This window comes from Trematomus bernacchii, unplaced genomic scaffold, assembly GCF_902827165.1.
Source record: "Trematomus bernacchii unplaced genomic scaffold, fTreBer1.1, whole genome shotgun sequence".
Classification (NCBI taxonomy): Eukaryota; Metazoa; Chordata; class Actinopteri; order Perciformes; family Nototheniidae; genus Trematomus; species Trematomus bernacchii.
The window spans coordinates 751,895-771,092 of record NW_022987648.1 but is presented as its reverse complement, the minus strand read 5'-3'; the positions used below and the strand labels follow the sequence as shown (position 1 = coordinate 771,092).

General features: G+C 43.1%; 2 protein-coding genes across 3 annotated transcripts in view; one reads left to right on the top strand and one right to left on the bottom strand.

Moving 5' to 3' along the window:
• The window catches only part of ccdc93 (coiled-coil domain containing 93), a 30,054-nt gene extending 19,644 nt beyond the window's left edge, over positions 1-10,410 (bottom strand). For both annotated transcript variants that reach the window (XM_034134295.1, XM_034134296.1), the window contains exons 1-7: positions 10,136-10,410; positions 9,636-9,749; positions 9,182-9,276; positions 8,324-8,435; positions 7,867-7,965; positions 7,482-7,538; positions 7,166-7,266 (exon numbers count right to left, since the gene is read on the bottom strand). In XM_034134295.1, coding sequence (XP_033990186.1) covers positions 7,166-7,266; positions 7,482-7,538; positions 7,867-7,965; positions 8,324-8,435; positions 9,182-9,276; positions 9,636-9,749; positions 10,136-10,222 — 665 coding nt within the window. In that variant the 5' untranslated portion in view covers positions 10,223-10,410. The remainder of the gene's footprint in view (positions 1-7,165; positions 7,267-7,481; positions 7,539-7,866; positions 7,966-8,323; positions 8,436-9,181; positions 9,277-9,635; positions 9,750-10,135) is intronic.
• Positions 10,411-12,326: 1,916 nt separating this feature from the next.
• si:dkey-251i10.3 (uncharacterized protein LOC553498 homolog) lies at positions 12,327-15,270 on the top strand. Its single transcript, XM_034134257.1, has one exon. It carries the CDS (start codon positions 12,390-12,392, stop codon positions 14,940-14,942), a length of 2,553 nt encoding a protein of 850 aa, XP_033990148.1. The 5' UTR covers positions 12,327-12,389; the 3' UTR covers positions 14,943-15,270.
• The last annotated feature ends 3,928 nt before the right edge of the window (positions 15,271-19,198 follow it).

Sequence of the window (19,198 nt, the reverse complement as noted above, 5' to 3'; positions counted from 1 at the left end):
GCAGGAAAGACGGCCGGCCAAAATCACCGACTGTGTGAACGTGAAAATGAATAGAATATCACCTCCCATCTTCAGAGCAATCTGACTATTATAACATTAGCGTTAAGAAAGCTTACTTAAATATCTGCCACGACATAAGTAACCGGATCAAAGTAACATTACGTACAGTCCGCTGCACTGTGAGTGCAGACGTCGATGTGTCCCATTATCATTCATATCATATCATATCATAATGTATCATATATTTCCTTATCTGAGTCAGCTTCTTGAGCCGTATCTGGCCGTGCAACACTCACAGTGTCACATACTGTATGCAGAAGTATTATTTTAAGCAACACATTAAGTTGACGAAACACTCGAGTCAAATGTAATTAAAGTCAGATCGTGTCTTGGACGGGGCAGTGATATCATAAACCTGTTAATGTACGCATTCAAACACTTTTTCTTTTACCAGCTGTATTCACCTTGCAGGTGCAGCTATGTGGCTTTGATCCTGGATAAAGTGTTTAAGTCATGGATGTTTAAAGTTTAACTTCTTCATATGTCTAATATTATAGTTCACTTTTCATTCAGGAAGTATGACGCTGCGCTGTCAGTACGCGGCTTGTCCATGTTTGTGATTGGTCGAACACTCCAAATACAACCCCTTTTATGTGAACGCGCACCTAACTAGATAGGACACGGCTGGCTTGAGCGATCGAGTTGATAGCCAGCGTCGTAGGACAGTTTAGCGAGAGCGGGTTTGTTTTGGATTAAGTCAACCGGCTAATTCAAACGTTTCCAGGATATATTGAACTAGATTCGTAGTACAGGCCTCAGGTTAGCCGCTCAGCATAAGTTACCATGGAGATCTAGCCCGCTAAAAAGAGAACCAGCGTCCAGTGGCGGCCGGTGGTCTTTTTTTTTGGTGGGGCTCTTGACGTACCGTAAGTGACCTACCCGGGGGGTCCGGGGGGTTTCCCCCCGGAAATTGTTTTCGAGAAATGACCCCTTAAATGATGACTTCTGGTGATGTTAGAGGGGGGGGGAAAGGAGAAATCGAGGCTTAAAAATATGAGAAGACTGATCAATACCTCCATAATCTTCAGTGTGGAAAATATTATTTATCAACCTCAACATCTACTACTTTACCAGGAATTTGTGTTCTCAGAACTGGTCTGTTTTTTTCTTTCTTAAAACTGTTCATGTTTTATGAACCAACACCTTCACCAAGTAGCTTTACAGTGAACTGCATGTGAGATATAAAATTAATAGCATCTTTTCAGTAGCATTAATTATAAATATTTAAGTGGTTCAATACAAGTCACTACAGCATTTCAAACTGAACTGTGAATAAATGCAATTTAAAAAAAATAACCACAGCACAAAATGTCATAAATTGTGTTTTTTCTTTGTTTCTCTGAGGATTATTTACAAACAGGCTTATTTACATATAGCAATAACTCAGAAATGAAAAAGCTACATCGTCTAACACGAACAACCAGTTAGCATAATGATAATATATGTGTTATGTACAATGTAACTGGCAAGGCTAGAGCAAGAAAGAACATAAAGTTTGCAAAAGGTTTAAATAACTTCAAGTATCTGTCTTCAGATTACGTGGAGGTTTTAGTCCGATGGGAAGCAGATTTTAAGCGACACCGAAGATAAACCAAAATGTGGTGGAGCTGCAAACCGTGTAGTGTTGCTGGGACAGAACAGGAGCTATAACCGTTGGAAAATACATCACAGACAATGCAACAAACGTGGAGACAGAACAATCACTTCTGTGATAAATGCCCACTTATTAATAAACTTCTAACAACCATGGGAAACCTCCTCTCTACATATAAAGTGATATCCAAGCATGGGAAACAAAAGACAGCATTTACCTGTTTGCATCCAGCTAGCCAAGCCTTTCTTGTGTACCAGCTACTTGTGAAGCCTCGTGTATAAATGTTGTCTTTTTCACGAGATTGCTGCGATATATTCAAATCGGGTTGGTCCGGTGCAAGGTCTTTAAGCAACAATTTATCTGCCAAACTTCTCCTTTCGAAAGGATTGGAGATTAGCTCTTGAACAGAATTAGCCGGGGACCGAGGTCCGGAGACTCCACCTGCACACGAAGCCATCCTCATCAACTACTTGCGTCAACCGGATACGAGTCACTGTCCAAACTACTCACAGACTGCACTGGGCGCTGACATTGGCGCCTGGTGACCGTCATCTTTGACGACGCTGATTGGCTGAAATTATATTTTCGCGGCATAGTTTACACGTTACAGATAGCAACAGTCAGCTGCTAGTGGCTGATGCTGCACTGGTTGAAGGCTCCTCTCTTAGCGCCCAGACGAGAGAAGGTGCATGGGCAAGGCCAGGCAGGAAACATGTGACTTATCAGTAACTTTAGACATCGTAACACAATTTTAAACGAGATTTTATTGTAGATTATACATTTTACTGATACCAATTATATAATATTTACCTTGTTCATTAAAAATAAAAATAAAAACATATATTTTTTTTTAAACATATATTTTTTTTTTTATTTTAATTTTAATTATTATTATTTTTATTTTTTTTCAATATGGGAAGAGGTGGGGCGGCGCCCCTAGCGCCCCTATGGACCGGCCGCCACTGCCAGCGTCGTAGGACCGGAAACCCCGAGTTTTCCCTGAAGTTAGCCTGCTAAGCGAAAATCCGGCTTCGTCGTACAGGCCTCTGGTCTAGCCCTAATGATGACAAGGGCTATAAAAGTGTTTGTACTGGGTTGTTTATTTAGTTTCCAGAATTGATATGTTGATTTACACACGTCTCTTTGCAATGGGAAAGATTATTTTTGACCCAATGACTTCACTGACTTACACAGAAGTTAGTAGTACCACCGTTTGGCTTCTACAATAATCTGCTTCAATGTCCGGTGCACTTCCTGGGGGCTTTGTCTTTAAAAATGTGCAACGTCACTGCCTGGCAAAAATAATAACCATGCCCAAAGCTTCTAGCACGTCAGACAACAAAAAAGATTCAAAGTAACGATTTTCTCTACTGTAACATAGAAAAAAAGGACGATAAAAGAAAAGATCTGTGTGTTCAGGCCACAAACAGAGTGGATGAGAAGTGTAAACGACCCGGGCCGTCAATACTGTGCGTCTGTGGGAAACGCTGCGTCACAGCTAAATGATGAGGCTAATGAGGTTAACAGTTTTTGTTTATAGTGAACGTATTGTTATTAAGTGTTGTCATTTAAGTGAGTTAAAGTCGTTTTTATGCTTTTTTTTTTTAAAGGCATGTTTGGGCACTGGGTGATTAGGCACCTGGTGTGATTGTATATGATGGAGACAGGTGCTGGTGAGAGCCAGAGCACCAGTAGGCTTATCGTTTTATTATTGTTTAAAAATAAATAAAAACTATGTTGTCAAAGGGGACTTTTTTGTGGATCTTTGGATCGCCCGTTTTTGAAGTGGAGTTTCGGATTTAACGTTGAAAGACGGGGCATGGACGGACTTCAATAGCGGCAGAGGAACATCGGCGGTACAGTATGTGAACATTATCTCTAGTGGCTCTAAAGGAGAACGGCCTTACTAATGGAGTTCTGGAGCCATTAGGCGCTTTCACACCGGAGTACTTTTCCCGTTTAGTGCCGATAGTGCCGATAGTGCCGGGGATTTTGCGTTCACACTAAAAAGAGAACTTAGTTCATGAGAACTTTTACCCCCATTTTTAGTGCCTGCTAGAGAGGTGGTACTTTCCTGGGGAGAAAAAAGTTCCAATTTCCCCGTAAAACTCTGAAAAGTTTTGTGAAGCCGCCATTGTATTTGCTGGCATTAGCATTATTAGCATTAGCCCCGCGCACCAGCGGAGAGAGAATAACTTGGGAGCGGTGGAGTGATGAGGAGGTGTCGGAGTGATGAGGAGGTGTCGGAGTGATGAGGAGGTGTCGGCGTTCTGGCAATTTACTCTGAAGGCTTCAATAGAAGCTGCTGGGAGTCCCAGCAGCTTCTACTGAAGCCAGTCCCCAACTCCGGGGACTTCCGGCCGGGGACTTTGGGTGGCAGTATACGCCGTGAAGTTGTTTGCGGCCTGCTAGTAAACCCAAAGCAGAAGAAGAAGAAGTGACGTCAGCGGCTTCATTTGCGTAATCTTCCCTCAGGGAACTTATTCCGGTGTGAACGCGATCTGCTCTTAGTTCCATGGGGGGTACTAAGTGCTGGGAACTAAGTACGGCAAAGTACTTGGTGTGAAAGCGGCTATTGTTACACCGCATATTAATGCGCACAGTGATTACGCACTCTGACGGGCAGGCATGCGCATGCATCAACGTTTTTCCTGTGGTTTAAAATACCATATTTGGATCATTTAAATAAGGCCAACAAAGAAGATGATGCAAGAGGTCGCATCAAAGGACAGAAGTGGTACTTCTGATGATGTAAATCCTAAGGACATTGCATCAAACATTTTATGTTTAAAGGACAATAATTCCAGACCACAAAAAGTATACAGATTACCATACAGCTCATCTGCAAAAATCTAAACCAAAGATGATTTAGCAGTCCTTAAAGAACGCATGGCTGCATTGAAGAGGAAGCATGCATTGGAGGCCCAAGAGGAGGAGCCTAGAAAAGAAAAGGAAAAACTGGCTTTTGAACTAAATCTGATTGCAATCAATGCCAAACTTGAAATACTGAAATCCACTCAAGGCGTGGATCCAAACGATCTGTGGAAAATGGAAACAAACAGAAATCTGAAAAATCTGATGAAGTCTCCCTCTGCCCCAAACTACAACTGTTTTTCTCTCCAACACAACCATCACTCACAGCAGTGGTTCCCAACCTTTTTTCCCAAGAGCCCCCCCAAATGACTCCTGTTGGAAGTCACAAGGGGGGGGGGGGGGGGGCGCAACAGCGGTAATTAAAGTTTAAAAGTCTCAAAAATGCTACAACTACTGTCACAAACTGGATGAATGTGAAGTATGTTGTTAAAGGAGGATGAAAGCGTAATCAAGGAGCACTATTGGAGTGACTTTGATGGTTATTGGACTCAGGATTAATTCATTTGGATTCCCGCTGTTTGAAGAGACCGATCTGATCGGAGCAACTGTGACAAATAATTTGAAACCGGCATGGACAATGACTATGTTTTAAAAATGCGCTTATCCAGAAAAGCCCGGTTTGGACACTTTACGGGCAGAAGAAACATTTCTATTAAAGAAAGAATTATACATTTCTATCTTTTTATGCCTATAATAGCTACTAACTTGAATTTTTATTCAAATTAATTAATCAATTATTTTTTATATTTTATTGTAATGTAGAGACAAGGCTTTTAGTGACAATCATGTATTGCATTACAATTATATGTAAAAAAAAAAAATTTAAATTTTTTTTTTTTTTTTTAAAAAGTCTAAATATGATATTTGGCCTTAAATCATCTGAGGCCTGGCACCCCCCCTGCTATCTTTGGCGCCCCCCCAATGGGGGCGCGCCCCCCAGGTTGGGAAACCCTGACTCACAGGATACATGCTCAAGCTCCAACATGAAAATACATCATGAGAAAACTAATTCCATACAGGAAGATGGAGCTTGTTTTGTTTGCCCTGTTGTCACATAACCTGAGGTTCGCAGGCCGGGCGTCACTCTGGACTCAAGCCGCCTGGGCGTCACTCTGGACTCAAGCCTCACCTTCAACTCCCACATCAGGTCTACTGTCAAAACTGCTTTCTTTCACCTTCGAAACATCTCCAGACTCCGGCCCTCTCTCCCCGACCCCGTTGCAGAAACATTCATTCATACCTTCATCTCCTTTCGCCTGGACTACTGCAATGGAGTTCTGTTCGGGGTCACCAGCAAAGCCCTGGACAGGCTCCAGTACGTCCAGAACTCTGCAGCCAGGCTCCTCACCCACACATTACCCCCACCCTCATCCACCTTCACTGGCTCCCGGTCAAGTCACGCATCCAGTACAAACTCCTCCTGCTAACCTACACATCTCTCCACTCCCTAGCCCCTGCATACATCTCTGACCTCCTTCAGCCCTACACCCCCTCTCGTCAGCTGCGGTCCTCCGACAACGGGCTGCTCTCCATCCAGCGCTCCAAACTGAAAACCTTTGGCAACAGAGCCTTCAGTGTTGCAGCCCCCACCCTCTGGAATGCTCTCCCCTCTGCTATCAGGAATGCCGACTCTCTGGACACTTTCAAAAAACAACTCAAACACCATCTGTTCACTCGGGCCTTTGGCCTCAGCTAAAATGCAGTACCCAGCAACCTGTTATTTTTTTTAACCTGTGTTAATGTGTGACTATTATTATTTTGTTGTTTTGTTTCCCATTGTAAAGCGTCCTTGGGTCTCTTGAAAGGCGCTATAAAAATTGAAATTATTATTATTATTATTATTATTATAAGCAAATACTATAAGAGTCATTTGAAATGCAGTGCGTTTCAACAGAAGCAACTGTCAGCTCTTCATATTGAAAATACACACACACACCCTTCAATAAAGCACATGTTTCACCTGGACAGTCGGAGACAAGTGTTCCTGGAGAGGACAATGGATTCAGCTCTGGCTGCCCTGTTGTAATAACCTCTCAGCTTGCAGTAGAACAACAAGAAAAGATGTTCATCAAACATCAAACTCATCATGTTTTTAAAGAAAAAACATGGGCAGTGCCATGTGAAATGCACACAGAGAGTGAGGAGCCGGAAAGAAACCACAAAGAGGAGACCAGCTCCAAGACATCAGAGCATCACCAAAGTCATAAACATCAGACCCAAACACAGGATGGAGAAATGAAATCCAACCTCGTGATAGATGGTGTGAAGAGGATTTGGAATAAGCCCAGGAAAGGATTTTCAACAGGAGATATTTTCATGGGCGGAGTATGGCGATCACAACCACTGACTGGTGCTACTGAATATCTTCTCATTGAGTAGCTTTTGTAAAAGTTATCTTTAGGGATTTGTGCTCAAGTGTGATGAAGGGCAGAATGGCAGCATATATTTGATAAATAAGATGTATTTGTTTCCCTGGCACAAAAGGTTGAAAAATAACACAAAAAAAACACCGGTATCAAAATGGGCTGAGAAATGTGACATTGGTGCATCCCTAATTAGAATTGGTCACCGCACTGCCTTAAAGCCACTGGGGCAAAAACAAACAACAGAGTAGTTGACAGAGTACACACATCTTACCTTCCGTATTCCAGCAGAGTGGAGTGGACTCTGGACTCCTCCTCCTGCAGCTCCCCTGCATCCCTCTGCCGCCTGTACTTCCTCTGAGGTTTGTACACTTCCTGTAAACACCAGGATTTATTAAGGACATTTTAGATTTGATATAACCCAAACAGATCAGTAGGAAAACGTTTCAGAATACGCCTGTTCCTATTGTTTTTAAGCATACAGAATAACTTTATTATTCTGATTAACCACATGTGCTTTTTGTCTTTGCAGTTGAAGTAGTTACAGAACCAATTTAATGTATGCTATGCCTGCTGGTGAAGCCACTTACCAATACTTTCAGAACTGCACTCACAGCCTTGTCTTTCCTCTGAAGGAACTCCTCATCCTGGAACACAGAGTTACACATATTAGGATTAAAAACTATGATTAGGAGGACAGTGTATGTAATACAGCAAAACAACATTATGGTTTACATGTCCTACCAAGGGGGGACATTACTACTCACACCTGCACAATTCTGTTCAATTCAAAGTCAGGGTTAATACTCTGTGCCAAATCGGATTTCTGACAGTGACATTTAGCATTATTTAGCAATGTTCCAGTATTTTGATAACTGATCACAGTGGTGATGTTTTCCATTCTCTCTTCTGTCCCACATCTGGATTCCACTCCACCAAGCTCTACAGTAAGTCTGGCTCAGTGACTGATGCTACCTCTGGCAGGCTGTGGCTCTTCTGGAACTGACAGATGGAGTACGCTCTCACAGAGTCGCCCATCTCTTCCCGCGTCTCAATGGCTCGCTTCACCAACCACTGGCAGGAGACACAACACACAACTGGTCATACACTGTACACTTCAGATCTCCACCAACACTGAACCATTGATTCTCTGACATTACAGCATGTGAATGCAACATATTTCTGAGCTGATACTGAAGTCCTGAAATAAGTTAGGATATCCAAATCATAAGCCATACCTTGACAGCAGATATAAATGAGTTTAAATTGGGCAGAAAGACTGATAGGACACCTATGTCTAATGGAGGAATAAACAGTTTGAAGACAAATGCTATCATTGTTACGATTTTAAATGCTCTTAACAAATGCCAATGTAATGCTTAACATTACCATATGAAGATTTGGTATCTCAGTTTAGGATGGATTCTCTCACCTGTATTACTGGAAAGATGTGGATAAAATCCAGTCCTTGGATTTGATGTGGCTCCAGGCAATGAGGACACTTCATCTTTGGTAGCACCGACACAATTTTCTCCGTCAGGGATCTGCCAAGAGGAAGAAGCACTTATCACTCCATCAGTCGCTCTTTTCTTTGCATTGCCTGATTCTGATCTGAGTGTGTGTTCATTGTTAATAATCATAGGACATTCTTTTAAAAGCTTACAAATGACATTATTTCTTGCTACATGCTATATGCTATATGCTAACATGTAATAATGATGACCAGGTTGGCAACAGATCTGTACACACTGCGATCACTGTGACTCTGCAGGCTCCCTTCATGTCACACTGGGACATGTTATATGTTGGTCACTGTCTCTGTTAGACTGTACAATATCACATTTCAATCGTGTCAGCTTGTGTGATGAATGTCTGGTGAATGTGCACTATCATTGAAATGGAAAACAAATGCAAGCAGAAGTACATCATCAATGTATGTCATTTATCTGTGCAGCTCTTAAGTGAACTATTTAACTCTATTCTATTTTTATTAAGATGTTGTTTAAATTGCAAGGAGCCCAGAATATTCAGCGTGAAATTGGTTTAATGGCGAGTGGCCGTTGGTTGTATGCATAGTCGGATTGTAAGAATGGAGTTCTACATTTCTGTCATAATCTTTGATACAAGCCCTTCTTTGGTGGCTTTAGCTTTAAATGTTGGACCAGGCCACATTGTTTCAGTTGGACAGCCGACCACTTCTCTCCAAACAGTCAACGTTCATCTAGGACCGTTTATTCACACAGTGTATAGGGGCTTCCGGGAACAATTCACCGGCTCAAACCCCACTTACATTTTCTGGCCAATTGTTGAGTTTTCTTGGAAAAGAAGATCCACATCAATGTCAAAGTTACAAGTGGTGATGCACCAGGTCATACCACCTACCACCTGAGGAGGGGACAGGAGGACACAGGGTGAGTGGGAGCTTTACTGTTGGAATCAATCAATGGCAGTCCTGTCTACTGAGTAAACTCAAAGATTAATAGATACTTCAGTTCACAATTTATAATAATAATAATAATAATAATAATAATAATAATAATAATAATAATAATAATAATAATAAAGCCCTTTTCCGAATACTCAAAGCGCTTTACATTACAAATGACACATATCAGACAGTGAATACTGTGTAGTCTTGCCAAAGGACACAACGGCTTGTCCCAGTGGCGTTTTTATCAACTGGAAAAGCAAAAGTGAGTGTTAATGTCGCCATCACATGACAGGGAGAGAGCAGGTCCTGGTACCTTATCGAAAGGGGACAAGCCTTTAATCCGTGCCCGGAAGTATCCAGCTGCCAGCAGGAGCTCCAGGATCTCCGCCAGCTTGACGCTCTGCTCCTCATCCTCTCGGGTTTCCACCTGGGGCCACACACACATCATTTACCTCTGTAAGAAACAAACTCCATGTGGGCTGCTGGAGTGCTCTGGAGCAACACTGAATCCCACACAGCTGCAGAGGGTCTGTTCTTCCACTCAGATAACGGTCAACGTTAACGTCCATGGAAAGAGCCAAATGTCTGCCAACTTAAAGTGGCCATTCCTTTACTTGGCTCTCTTAATTATGAAATAAAGCAAAGGTTTCCTATTGACACCGTTAAACTATAAACGAGCATTCAAACTCCATCCAGCTGTTAAAGCTAACTCAAGTTAGCTCACAAGCCTCCGAGTTTTCCCGCTATTAGGTTGGAGTAAGGGTTGCAGTGAAAGCACCGTCAGTGTTAAAGATTGATGTAAACGCTGCTCACCTGAATCAGGTTTCCTTCTTGGTCATATTGGGCACCTATTTTAGAGCCAGTTCTGACTCTGTGGAAAACCGACGAAGCCGCCGCCATGATGAACCGCCGTGTTGACACAGGTCACATGACCGGAACATGTGACAGTCAAATGTTGATTGTTGAATGCAACTAAACACAAGAAATAACAACGAACACTAACTAGTTATATATTTGAAGCCGCAGGCAGGCTGTGTTTCAAACACGCGACACTGTCACGAGGAGCGCAGACCATGAATGTGTGAAAAGAACGGCACAGACACCACAACGTGCACGCGCATTTTCAGCCAGCAGAGGGAGCACCAAGATTACAATGAAACAGTTACATATATATATATATATATATATATATATATATATATATATATATATACAAGGGTGTAACTTTGGTTTGAGAAGTGGGGGGGGACACAAAACAGGGGGTCCTCCGCAATGAAACATTTTCTCAATTTAATTCCATTTCCTGCCTTTCTACAAATATATTAGGGACTATAGTGTTAACAAATCCAAGAATGTGTATTGTATATAATGAGTGTGCACACTTATCTAGTATCCTATCCATGTGAATCTGTTTTATTTGTGATGACCTCACCTCCTGTTGAGGGGCCGGGGGCATGCACCCCCGGGAAGATTTGTTTTTCTTTAAATTGAAGTTGAAGGCATCAATCTGATGCACTTTGAGGGCAACATTAAGAGATGTATGGATACAGCTCTCAACACTCATATGAAACAGAACTGTATATATTTCAATCATCAAAAAACCATTAGAATATGCTCACAAGCAATAACACATATTTGATCACCTCCTCTCTCCTATCTGTATCTTACCTAGTCTGCATTCTTTCTTTTTATTTATGCATATTTGACTAATCACTCCCCTTTCAAACTGTGTTTTTGATTTTGTTACTGACCTATAGTAGGCTACACATTGGAAGGATTTCTTAACTTATTTTATATACAACTAATATTAAATAGATGGAGATATTTGTTTACATAGATGACCAAACCGTTTGAGACCCACTGAGATAATTTAGAGCAGCTTCTAATCTCCGTTAGCTCCGAGCTAGCACCAAATGCTAACAACAACCCACGTAACTCTCTCAGTCTCTCTCTCTCTCTCTCTCTCTCTCTCTCCTCTCTCTCTCTCCTCTCTCTCTCTCTCTCCTCTCTCTCGTCTCTCTCTCTCTCTCTCATCTCTCTCTCTCTCTCTTTCTCTCTTCTCTCTCTCTCTCTCTCTCTCTCTCTTTAATTTTGCAACAACCAACCCTCAGATGCTCCTTGCCAACGTGGTCCACTTACACTCAGAGGATATCTGCTTACACTGATACACCAGCAGATCGAGACATCAACTGTTATATCATATTCAAATAATCATAATAATAATAAATAACAATAATAATAATCATAATATTCATAATCATAATAATAATAATAATTGTAATCATCATACAATAATAATAACAATCATAATCATAATAACATTAATCATAATCCTAATAATCATATCATTATATTAATCATAATTATGTTATGTGCAGTTGCCAGTTACATTCATTCTGATTTTATTATGATTTAATTTTTCATGATTTCCATCATGTACAGCTTATTTATTTCCTTGATTTTACATCACATAATATTGTACAAATGTTTTGAATGTTTAATGAGGTTTAACAAAACTGTGCTTTGATGTGGTAATGCAAATAAAGCTTCTTTAAATCTGAATTGAATAGCATACGTGCATTGTCTCTTTAAACTGATAGACCTTTAGGAGAAAGAAACAGTATACTGTTATAATAACAATAATAATAATAATAATAATAATAATAATCATCATAATAATAATAATAATAAAATAATAATAATAATAATAATGTTATGTGCAGTTAGTATGCAGTATTATCATTAATATTAGTTTGTATTATCATTACATATGAATATTGGTGATGATTTCCATCTCGTTCAGTTTCTTTCCTTCCTTCCCACATAATATTCTACAGATGTGTTTTAACAAACATGAGCTTTGATGTGCAACGCAAATAAAGTTTCTTTAAATGTGCATTTAGGTGACAGAGAGAGCGAGAGAGAGAAAAGAGAAAAAAACACTGCCAGATATTTTGCGACAGTACTGCTCACATTGCGGCCACTAATTACGACAACGGCTCGGTTTACGGCACACGTGTGTACAGACCACTCCACTCCACTCCACTCCAGCGGTGGTGACTCCAACATGGCTAAAGTTTCTAAGAAGAAAGTGAGTAGGAAGAGCGTCAGGAAGAGCTCCACGGTGACGGAGAAGATCGCAGAGGTGAAGCCAGATGTGGTGTACGACGATGGCGACGATGAGTTTCTCAGTAAAGAAGACGGAAATATCAGCAGTGAGGAGGAGGAGGAGGAGGAGGACGGCGGCAAGGATGAACGAAAACGCCAAAAGCTGCTCGAAGCCATCAGCGCTCTGGGAGGTAAGAGGCAGAAGAAGCTGGGGGAGAGATCCGAGGCAGCCGTCCTCATGTCGGAGTTTACCGTCAACGCCGAGGGAGAGGGCGATAAGATCGATCTCTCGGACCTCATCGGGTCAATGGAGAAAACCTCCGCTGTCCCTGCCAAGACCAAGAAGCAGCTGAAGAACCTGCAGCATACTAACAAGACCATTGAGTGCCCCCTCAGCAAGCAGGAGAGTGAGAGGATTCAAAGAGATGTGGCTTTCCGGAAGGCTTCCACAGAGGTGACCCGGTGGAAAGACATCATCAAACAGAACCAGAGGGCCGAGCAGCTGGTCTTCCCCCTGGACAAGGAGCCCACAGGTCCTAGGCCAATGGAGAGGATGGTGACCGGGTGGAAGGCACAAACCCCGCTCGAGCAGGAGATATTTGCCCTCCTTTCAGCAAACAAGCAGCCCATCAATGACCCCATCCTGACCCCTGCAGAGGAGGCTTCAATGAGGGCGATGAGCCTGGAGGAGGCCAAGATACGACGTGCAGAGCTGCAGAAAGCCCGGGCTCTGCAGTCCTACTACGAGGCAAAGACCCGGAGAGAGAGAAAAATCAAGAGCAAAAAATACCACAAAGTGCAGAACAAGGCAAAGCGTAAAGAGTTCCTGAAGAAGTTTGAGGAGATGGTGAAGACGGACCCCGCCGCCGCCTTAGAGGAGCTGAGTAAGATCGAGCTGGCCAGGATGCAGGAGAGGATGTCTCTGAAGCACCAGAACAGTGGCAAGTGGGCCAAGTCAAAGGTGATCATGGCAAAATATGATGAGGGGGCTCGCAAAGCCATGCAGCAGCAGCTGGAGGTGAACAAAGAGCTGACCCAGAAGCTGGTCACTTCGCTGAATAAAGAGGAAGAGGAGGAGGAGGAAGCAGTGGATGAAGAGGTGCTGCCTGATTTTGTAAATGATGCCGAGCAAAGACTAGATTCTTCCAATCCCTGGATGAGAGGGAAGCTGTCTGAGGATCCTGCTGAGAAAGAGTTAAGTGAAAATATGGATCTAATAACCGAGGGGCCTGGAGCTGTGGGAAATCCAGCCGAAGAAGAGGAGGATGAGGAAGAGGTTGTGGAAACGGAAGAGGAAACCCTCCTCAGGGAGTTTGACAGCAGGAGGAAACGGCGTCAGGCTCACGAGGAGATGGAAGAGGAGGAGCCACAGGTACCTGATCAGGAGGAAGAGGAGGGGCCACAGGTACCTGAGCAGGAGGAAGAGGAGGGGCCACAGGCACCTGAGCAGGAGGAAGAGGAGGAGCCACAGGTACCTGAGCAGGAGGAAGAGGAGGGGCCACAGGTACCTGAGCAGGAGGAAGAGGAGGGGCCACAGGTACCTGAGCAGGAGGAAGAGGAGGAGCCACAGGTACCTGAGGAAGAGGAGGAGCCACAGGTACCTGAGCAGGAGGAAGAGGAGCTGTCAGCTATAGGAGGGGGAATAGCAGACAGCAGTGGTGAAGCTGAGATGCCCGAGGGAGCTGCAGACTCCTGCCACACGAACCCTTCAGCTCAGCTGGAGGAGGGGCTGCTGAGGATCAGGACTCTGGAGGACATGGAGCTCCTCAGTCAGCAGGAGCCAGCCCCTGATGAAGCCCCTGCTGAGCCCCCTGCTACAGACAAGCCCCCCTCTGTGACTCCACAGGCTGACAAAACCAGAAAAAGAAAGCGGGGCATCGAACTGAAAGAAGTTCTCACCAAAGAAACAAAAGTCATCAAAGTTCCTCTCGCCCCAACCATCGAGGACACGGAGGACACGGAGGACATGGAGGACATGGAGGACATGGAGGACAAGCTTGACCAAAGGGGGCTCATTAAAGAGGCCTTTGCCGGGGATGACGTGGTCTCAGACTTCCTTAAGGACAAGAGGAAGCAGGAGGATGCAGCGAAGCCGCAGGTCGTGGACCTGACTCTTCCTGGTTGGGGCGAGTGGGGAGGGACAAACCTAAAGCCTTCCCGCAACAAACGGAGGAGGTTCAGGATTAAGACGGCCCCCCCACCTCCAAGGAGAGACCAATGTCTCCCCAGCATCATCGTGTCAGAGAAGAGAAACGGCTCCATCAGCCTCCATCAGGTGAACTCGCTGCCCTTTCCCTTCCAGAACCACGCGCAGTTTGAGAGCACCATCCGCACTCCGCTGGGTCGCACCTGGAACACAGAGCAGACTGTCAGAAAGATCAGCAAGCCCAAGGTGGTCACCCAGCTGGGCGCCATCATCGAGCCCATGTCCCGTGAGGAGCTGATGAAGGACAAGAAGCAGGTGTCTACTGGGAGCACAAGTCATGTGGACTCATGGAAGAGAAAACGTTAGCAACAGTTAATGTCACAATGCTCACTGGGTAAAAGTCAATGAAAAGCAAAGTAGCCACAGCAGGTTGCCATGACAGCTCCACTACTCAGATTCCCTTTCTTCTGAAGCTTTTCATGTTGTACATCTGAGATTTAGATATGTCAAATCAATACTGAAAGTCAACTGAGAAGGGTAAATATGTAAAACACATTGTGTCGTTGGGCTTAGATGAGCTGTGAGCTGAAGTATGAACAGCTGATGATTTAGTATAGCACCTTCCTCCTGCCTGATGCTGCGTACATCTCACTGTATCGTGTTGTCTGAAAGTGGTAAATGGACTCAAACTCTATCTGCTTCCTGTACTTTCTTTTAGCATAAGTTCTCGTTTTTAAAAGAATGAATTGTGGTAGTTCCCAGCTGATGATGTATAAATACAATAATGGTATTAACAGCCATAATCCATAATGACTGCTTTAAAATGCTATATTAATATAGGTCTATGTATGATCTTTTTTAATTATTATTACTGATATTTCTTTGTGTACTGATCACTGAACACATTTCACCTACTTTATGCCATTTGTAGTTCAATTTATGGTAGGAATATATATTGAGTTTTAAAAGATGTATAGCCTATTGTACATGTCTGATAGCTGGATCTGTAATAACTAAGTGCAGCTGTAAGATCAAGAGTGGAGTAGGAAGTACAATATGTTCCTCTGAGATGAAGTAGGTTGGAAACATACAGCAGATGAACTGCTCAAAGTACATACTTTATTATCAAGTAGTGTATTTATGACAGACACTGTTCAAATGTATTGTTGGGTTTAGCTAATATACCACCATGACAAAGACCTGTAAGAGGAATATACAGTAAGACCTGTCACTGTGATCAGACAGCAGCACTGACCTGTGATCAGACTGCAGCACTGACCTGTGATCAGACTGCAGCACTGACCTGTGATCAGACTGCAGCACTGACCTGTGATCAGACTGCAGCACTGACCTGTGATCAGACTGCAGCACTGACCTGTGATCAGACTGCAGCACTGACCTGTGATCAGACTGCAGCACTGACCTGTGATCAGACTGCAGCACTGACCTGTGATCAGACTGCAGCACTGACCTGTGATCAGTCAAGAGGAATAGAACATCAGAGTCAGGACTGATCCTAAACAGCAGCAATATTACAACTGGATCTGTTTATAACTACAAACTAGAATGTGTTCATGGTTTGTTATAGACTCATTCTATAATCTGATGTGAACTCATTTCAATATGGCTGTGTATTTTTACTTGTGTCTTTTTTGTCCCAAATAACAACTTTTGTATAAATATAAGGCCTCAGTTCAAAGATCAAATGATTTGACCCTTCTCTTCCTTCGGACCCTCACCTCTTTAGGTGACACTAAAGGCATCAGTCCTGACTCATTCTGTTTGCTGAGACAAAAGAGTTTATAGACAGCCATGTTTCATGTCCCCAAAGTAAGGTATCAGAAAAGCATCTGCTTCCCTGGTACCAACTGGCACGAACACAAATCACTTTACAAACCTAATACCCAGCTATATTCATATGTGTGCTTTCAATTCATCAATTCCATTGAAGTCAACTTCTTCTGTCCATCAAAAGAAAATAGTTTCACAAACAATTTGACTTTTTCAAGACATTGTGTACAAGGTTAGTACATTGGTTTGACTTGTCTTGATGTTGTCATAGTAACATATGTCCTGGTTCCTGGCAGTGGACTAAACGACCTCATGTTGGAGGTAAACGGCATTATCTCATTTCTGACATACATTTCACCAAACAAGTCAATTCATTGATTATTTTTTTAATGATTAACTAATAACTCAAAACAAAATCTATGTTTAATGAAAAACAAAGTCCTGGCATCATTAGCTATTGTGTTGCCCTAAGGGTTGGATTCACATCGCTGTTTAGTGCTTTTAAGCTTGTAACTTCACATGGTGTTTATTCCTTCCGTCAATTTAAGTAGAGGAGTTTTAAAGTCGGGGCGTGGTTATTTCACAGGATGCTGGATCACATGTTTCATGAAACCATTCTGAAGGTTGTAAACTGGGGCCAGCCGTTAGGAGTGGAACAGCAACATCTTACAATGTGCTTTATATGTAGATATTCAATGCATGTGTAAGGCAGCAGTGTGTAGAAGAAAAGCATTTACAGTTGGGTTAAACCTTCACACATGGGTGAGAGTGCATGCTTTGGCACCTGACATCTCTGTATTTCATGTGATAGACACTCTATTAAAGCAGGGGAATCCCGTAATGGACTATGCATCAGTTCAGGTAATGGTTGTCAGCTTGAGTGCCCGAGAGGCATTGGAGAATTCCATTAGAAGCCTATAGTTACTAAATCAGTCATTCTCTATCGAACCTCCTCTTTGGGGCAATTACTACAGCTTCATACAGCTTTCAACAAAGAAAAGAGACCTAGTCCTTGGACTGGCTGCTGCCCACTGGACTGCATCGAGAACAGACAGTGATTCTCGCTCAAATATGTGAAGGCTGCTGTGGTTGTAAATCAGAGAGCTGGGGGTGTGGGCCTGCAGCCTCCATGATGGAACACGTTTTTCCCCATGAAGCCCATTTGTAAGATCTGCTTAAATATTTGTTCTAGGATGAAGGAACATGTATATGCCTTATTGGTTGGCTGCAAAGCTATATGAGATAAGACAGAAGCATAGGTTACCTAACTATTTAAAAGCATGCAGTAATTCCTAACTGATTGAAGTATTATAAAGTGCCGTTAAATGCACATAACAGTAGATTTGGCAGTCTTATTTGTCACTAAAGTCCACTTGACTTGCAAGTCTGTTTGTGATACAATCTGATAGAGGACTATTACCCACATCCCCCTGTAATCCAAGGCCCGACTCCATGCGTACCCTGACAGGTGTAAGATTAACTTAGTTAGGTGCAGAGGCGCTCATGCACACCAAATTAAATGAATGGAACAAATCCCCCTCCTAATTAAGATGAAAACACGTGTCAGTTGTAACCTTGCTGAGCACTAATTATGTACAAATGATTTATCATCTGTTTCGTCCTGAATAGCAATGGACTCACCTCTCTGATAGCCCTGCTGGCTGTTAAGAGATGGCCCCTGATCAACAGTGACAGGTTGTGCTGCGGAGAAGCTGCACGTCCACCGGGCCAGCCAATCAGAGCCGGCCTGAGCTCAGACTCTCCTCCCTTCCATTAACCTACATTGAGTGTGCAGCTGAGCATCACTGTGTCTCGTCTCTCCTTCTTGTTTCTCTCCCCGGAATGAAAATAAAGTACATTCAGTGAGGAAGGGGGGGGACTGTGTGCCTGGTGCAGGCTGAGCGGAGGGACTTCAAACCTGAAACAGAGATGAATCCCACTGAGTTCCATTCGTACATTCTAACGGAGCAAGGTGAGGCGGTTTCACAGGCTCTCCAACTATAATAACAAATTAAATAACGCAGAATACAGTCAGCCTATACGTCAACATTTTATGCACAATAAATGCCCTGGAACAAAAACATGCAGGTAATACTGGTACCAGCCTAAGGCCAGCAGGTGGTGCAATAGGCTAAGCCTGCCAAAAGCCCCTCTCTAAATTCCTGAGGGCTAAAATATCAAAACAAGCAGCGCCTCATGATAAATGGACAGTCTAACAGGGATATTCCATCTTATTTCCCCCTGCCTTGCGAGTACAGATACATTTCAATGGGCAGCAGCTCTGATTAGCATTATAATCAGAGTCCCTTGTGATGCTAAGGACACATCAACCAATCTGTAATCATTGTTCCGCAGGCTTGCTCACAGGGGATAGAGCCTGCTTTGTCATTACCATTCAATATGCCACACACATGCTGGCAAAGCTTCCATGCTTCTTCCAGCTACAGGGCATTTGCATTTCCTCCTCATGGTTCCAAGAAATTGCAGACAATCATGCTCCTCTCTGTTTCCACTGTCTGTAGATGAGAGATGCTTTTCTTCCAAGACTGCTGCAGAAGGCAGAGAAAAGCTTCCTCATTCTACGTCTCATTTCGTCCTTGTGTGATTCTTCTTTTGAAATTGTCCCCGTGTGCGTGCTCAAATGTCATCATGTACATGTGTCAGCTCCGGCCTTTAGGGAACAATTGACTTGCTATTGTGATTTGGGTTTTAGCCGACACCTTTGGTAACAACAATTTGCTTGTTGGATGTTGTGGTAAATGTCAGTACCGGCTAACACACACACACACACACACACACACACACACACACACACACACACACACACACAC